We start from the raw sequence: 6,000 nt of genomic DNA, 5'->3' as shown, positions 1-6,000 counted from the left end.
CACTTAAAACAAGTGTGCTTGATTCATATATATATATATATATATATATATATATATGCTATACAGTCCACTGGGAATACTGTAGAAGGCATTCTCTGTCATGGATTTTAAATTATTCTGATAGAATGCAAAGGACAGAGTGTAAAACTGTTTTTTCTAACATTAAAAGAATAGCATCCCTGTACTTACTTGAGAAGAGTGAGTCAGAAGCACTTTGATGAATCAGGAATACTGTATAAGCTGTTGTGAGTGTGTGTGTGTGTGTGTGTGTGTGTGTGTGTGTGTGTGTGTGAGGTCAGCACAGCTAAAACCCTCAGGCTATTCCTAGGAAGAAGCCTGAGCATTTATTTCCCTTCTGATTTGTTTGGTGAGTATTTTCAGTGCTCGCAGTAGGATTGTCTGACTGGGAAGGGCCCCTCACACAGCCACCCTATTTATTACTGTGTCCAGTTCAAAGGATCTTGATTCCGTATCTTCTTGACAGCTCTTTAAAAAGTGATCTACCTACTTTTTTTTTTTTACATTGTAGGAAACTGAGTCTTACAAAAATCAGCTGGCAATGTTCATCACAAATTCTAAGGCAATTAGAACTGCTTTGTGCTATGCATATGGTAAAAGTGGCTCCCGGAGAAGAGTCTCTAGACTGTTGATTCAGTCAATTAAGAAGACCAAGTTGTGACATATGGCTACCACAGCCTGGCTATGCTATGTGTATTTCTGGTAAGACTTAGTTCCTCAAAGAAGGGTATAAAGTAAAGGACAGCTATCACTGGTTGAACAAAATCCAGCCTTTTTATGACACTGCAGAGGAACTTTATGGATTTTCCAGTCCACTCACGTCATCATTTTGTATTTACTAATGGATGTGTTTCATTTTCATTGTCTTTGTTCCCTTTTACCTTGGTAGTTGCTATGTATCAAGTGACTAAATTTAAACCAAGTAAAAACAGAGATAATGAGGTATAGTAAAAGAGCACTGGTGTAGGAGCCTAGAGATCTAGTTTCTAACATAATACTGAAATAAGAAAATACAAAATTGTGGGATACAGGTGTGCTGTTTAAAAGGGACACATGCACCCCCATGTTAATAGCAGCACTATCAACAACAGCCAACGTATGGAAAGAGCCCAAATGTCCATCGACAGATGAATGGATAAAGAAGATGTGGTATATATATATATATATATATATATATATATATATATACACAATGGAGTATTACTCGATAATCAAAAAGAATGAAACCTTGCCATTTGCAACTACGTGGATGGAACTGGAGGGTATTATGCTAAGTGAAATTAGTCAGTCAGAGAAAGACAAAAATCACATGGCTTCACTCATATGAAGCCTTTAAGAGACAAAACAGATGAACATAAGGGAAGGGAAACAAAAATAATATAAAAAAACAGGGAGGAGGATAAAACAGAAGAGATTCATAAATATGGAGAACAAACTGAGGGTTACTGGAGGGGTTGTGGGAGGGGGGGTGGGCTAAATGGGTAAGGAGCATTAAGGAATCTACTCCTGAAATCATTGTTTCACTATATGCTAACTAATTTGGACGTAATTTTTAAAATATAAAAAATAAAATTAAAAAAAAGAAAATACAAAATTGTAAAATGTAAAACATGTACAAAAAATTTAAAAAAAAACATTACTTAAATAGACAACAAGTAATGCACTGGGAAACATTTTTTTTTTTTTCCAAATTAGGTCTATCATCCTTTTATAACTTTAATGAACAAGCCTCAGGCTTACCTACAAACATCAAAGCTATACAACTGCTAGGTAATTATAGAACTTAACTCTAGACAGAGTTAACACTTGGTTATTATATTTAAATTTTCTTTCAACTTCTACCCTACTGCTTCAATGTTTTTATAAAAATTCTAGTATGTGGGATGACATTATCAAAGTGATTTGGTAAATAAGTATTCCAGTCAGGCTGGTGCTCTAGTTTCTTCTATTTCACTTTAACATTAGAAATGTAGGGGAGCCTGGGTGGCTAAGTCGCTCAAACCTCCAAATGTTGATTTCAGCTTAGGTCATGATCTCAGGGTTCATGGGTTCAAGCCCCATGTCAGGCTCAGTGCTGACAGCATAAAGCCTGCTTGGGATTCTCTCTTTCTCTCTGTCCATTCCCTGCTGGCTCTCTCTCTCTCAAAAATAAATAAATAAACATCAAAAAAAAAGAAATGTAAGTTTTAGTATTACTTGGGTTAAGAATTTTGTTCCGAGTCTAACACCGAGAGGAGCCTGGAGAAGAAGGTGGTCTACTGTCAGGCCTGGAGGAATGTCCACTTTCTGAAGGCGCTCAGCACTCCTGGGACACTCCAGCACTGGCCCTCACAGTGAGGAAGGTCTTTACCACAGAGTAACCATGACAGAGAAAATGGACATGATCTAGAATAGGTGTCTACAGTGTCCTGTGTCCATGAGGCAGAAGTCAGAGAACTGCGTTTAGAGGAACGGCAGGCATTACAGGTAATTTGTACTACCCACCTCTCTTTATTCTATTAATCTGTAGTTGTTCCAGGTCCTGTGTGCAGTATACAAAGGAAGGCCACAACCAGGTTTGTCATTCAGAATTTTCGCTGAATTGTGCTTGTTTGGGTTGCACGTATTATCAGAGGAGAATAAAAATGTAAGGGCCCTGCAGGCCGTGCATTGAGCATAATCAACCTCCTCACAGATAAAGCATAGTTACTAACAGATAAGCAAAACAAACAAACTCAGTATTCCCAGATAAGAGTTCTCCAATGTTTGCTTTTTAGCTGTTTTTTAACAAGGGGTTCTAGAAGAAGTTGCCTTGAGCATTAAGAGAAACTCATAGACTCTAGCTGCGCTCCCCACCTTTCACCACCACTTACGTGCCCCCTCCACACACAGACACATGCGCGCGCGCACGCTTTCCCCAGTAAGGCTTTAAGTAGTTCATTTTTTAAACAGCCACAGAGAAACTCTGTAAGACGGGCATGAAGCCGAAGTCATTACCTCCAAGGAGTCACCTTCACAATCACCTTCCTCTGTGCTTCTCCCCTTCTCTTCGGTAATGGTGTTCACCATTTCAAAAAACCTACAATGAGAATTGGTATGTGGTCACTCGCAATACGTTTGATGTTAAATATAACCCAAGTATGTTCCAGCATGGCTTCGGAGCAAAACATGGGCGCTAAGAGACTTTCTAAAATCAGGCAGTGAACAAACTATTGGTATCAGTATGAAAAATGTGATTTTCCAAAAGGGAAAACACAGGTTGGTAGGGCTGTCTAGAAATTTCTGACCTAATGCCTCACTTCAAATAATAGTAATGTAATGTATTATAGAATTAGAACAATGAAGCTCGACAAACTCATAGAAATGTTAAGAATGTGGACTTGGATATCAGGCCAAGATTGCATTTGTGTGATTTGGGGTGGGCTCTTCCACCTCTCTGAGCCTCACCTCTTAATTACAAAGTGGGGACCTCAGAAGTGTCATATTAAAGGCTGTTATGAAGATGAGTTGATGTAGTACTTATAAAGTGCTTAGCAGACTTCACTCACTAAATATTAGCTATTATTGTTTTGCTGATGGTAATATTCTTATTTAAAATGGGACTTAACAAACATACCCATATTCTGGAATAGTGTCTCTAAATTCTGAGGTGACTATTTGTTGTATCAACATTTCATCTGAGATATTGAACTCATTTTGCCTCCATTATCTAAATGTGGTGTCCCATAAAAACAACCTACAAAACACTGATGTGAATTAGGGCTGGCTGGCTTATAGGTTTGTAAAAGAAGCCACCCCTCTTTTGGTGACATTTTCTTCAGGAGCTCTTCTTGTGAAGTTTGTTTTTGTTTTTTGTTTTTTTTTTTCTTGTAGACCATTTCAGAGGCAAGAAAAATAGTTATAGCAAGAAACAGATTAGCCCCTATAATGCTAGCTGTGTCTAGTCTATTTGAAGGAGATGCTAAGGGTTCATAGACTTAAAGCAAGGGAGGTACTATGAACAGGGGCTGATGATCTCACAGGCAGGTCATGCTCTGCACTGCCAACCCAAGAGAAGAGCAGGTTATGTGGGATAAGAAAAGTCTACCTACCACAACTCAGAACATTTTTTATCTCTGTACCTCTTTTTTAAACCATCCACCATCTAACCATCCAACCACCCATCCATCCATCCATCCATCCAACAAGTACTCCATACTTATAGAGTATCTACAAGGATCAAAAACTATTCTGGCCTTTGGAACTGTGACAAGGAACAAAATAGACAAAGCCCATTTGGGAGTTTGGAGTCTATCTCTGGAGTGTGACTCTTCCTTTCTCTCTACACATTTCTTGGCAGTCAATGACAAGAAAAAGAAGTTCCCAAGCGTGATCAGAATAACAGTATGCTCTGATGAAGATTAAACATCCTGATGAGTTAAAGATAAAAGCAAATTCAACCAAGAGGAAGAAGAAAGTTAAAGACCTAAAAAAAATTCTGGCTTTAAAGACAGCCTTTTTTTTTTTTAATATTTTTAATGTTTATTTATTTTTGAGAGAGACAGAGACAGAATGCGAGTGGCATAGGGGCCGAGAAAGAGGAAGACACAGAATCCGAAGCAGGCTCCAGGCTCCGAGCTGTCAGCACAGAGCCTGATGGGGGGCTTGAACCCACAAGCTGTGAGATCATGACCTGAGCTGAAGTTGGACGCTCAACCGACTGAGCCACCCAGGCTCCCCAAAAGACAGACTTTAAGATCTGGGGTGAAGACTTCCATCAGCTAGTCACACAGTTTTTCAACATGTACATCTCTAAGCAGAATATAATACAGTGGGATGGGAACACAATGTAATTTTTAGGAAACTAGATTCTAGAGTCACATGTGCTTGTCCAAATCCCAGATTTTACATTTTTTGGCTATATATGGTTTTAGGCTCTCCAAGATGCCATTTTTTTAAAAACTCTTTTCAATGAAGATATTAATATTACCTACCTAAGTTTTCATTTGAAGATTAAAATAGATATTAGGTCCAGAGTAAGTACTCCATAAATCTGAGCTATAATGATCATAGAAACAAATCAGTAGCCTTGAGAATTTAAGTAGAAAAGTAGACCATACATGTGCTAGGAATTATTTCTTATTTCCAAGTCTTTTTACTACATATTTTACAATAATAAAGATAAAACTATAGCCAAGAATTATGGAGTAAACAAACATTTTTTCTTGTATCAAGATAAAAATGACTGACTATATACTGTAATCAGTATATTAGTCATTTACAATGGGGTCAAATAGTGATTATTTGAATAAGAAAAGCCCTAAGCAAAATTTTAAGTCCAAGCTGGCTTTTACCTGCACTTTGGTTTAAAAATTGTCACTCACTTTCCTAGATCCCCACCATCAATCAACTGTGCTCCAAGGGAACATGAAGTCCTTAAGTACTAGCCCAAGGGAAATATACCCAGGGAGGTTCACAGAAACACAGTCCAGTCCAGTCCATGGATTTTTGGATTATCTTTTATTGGTGTATATCATATAACTAGCTCTTAACTCGAGCTGCACCCCCACCAGAAAATCCAACATAATTAGTCAGGGGTAGGGCCCAGGCAGTTTTTTAAGTGCATCAAGTGATTCCACTATGAACTAGGGTTAAGAGCCACTGTCGTAGACAATGGTGAGATTATCCAAAAGAATTCAAGAATGAAAATTTTGATAATAATATATTGTAATAAGTGAACACTTTAAAAACGTGACATAGTATCAGGCAATTAACTGGTAAGTCTTGGTTAATGTTTTGTCTTTGGAAAAATTAATTATGACTAAGAGAAAGCTTGATTTATTAAAGAGACTCCCCTCCTCCATTCTCTGATTGTTAAACATACCCCGTAATTATAAGATGTTAGCCTAAATGCAATATTTATATAACCAGATGGCCATGAATTCCTTACATGCTCGCTCATTAATTAAAAATAATGATCAGGTAAGAACAGTATTTTTTACACATAAACAATGACTAATACGT

General features: G+C 37.6%; 1 protein-coding gene across 2 annotated transcripts in view; it reads right to left on the bottom strand.

Moving 5' to 3' along the window:
• The window catches only part of MAP3K5 (mitogen-activated protein kinase kinase kinase 5), a 207,607-nt gene that overhangs the window by 65,252 nt on the left and 136,355 nt on the right, over positions 1 to 6,000 (bottom strand). For both annotated transcript variants that reach the window (XM_040449077.1, XM_040449078.1), the window contains exon 14: positions 2,995 to 3,076. In XM_040449077.1, coding sequence (XP_040305011.1) covers positions 2,995 to 3,076 — 82 coding nt within the window. The remainder of the gene's footprint in view (positions 1 to 2,994; positions 3,077 to 6,000) is intronic.

This window comes from Herpailurus yagouaroundi, unplaced genomic scaffold (assembly GCF_014898765.1).
Source record: "Herpailurus yagouaroundi ecotype Mexico unplaced genomic scaffold, PumYag 198, whole genome shotgun sequence".
Classification (NCBI taxonomy): Eukaryota; Metazoa; Chordata; class Mammalia; order Carnivora; family Felidae; genus Herpailurus; species Herpailurus yagouaroundi.
The sequence above is the reverse complement of the archived record's forward strand: the minus strand, read 5'-3'. Positions and strand labels throughout refer to the sequence as shown.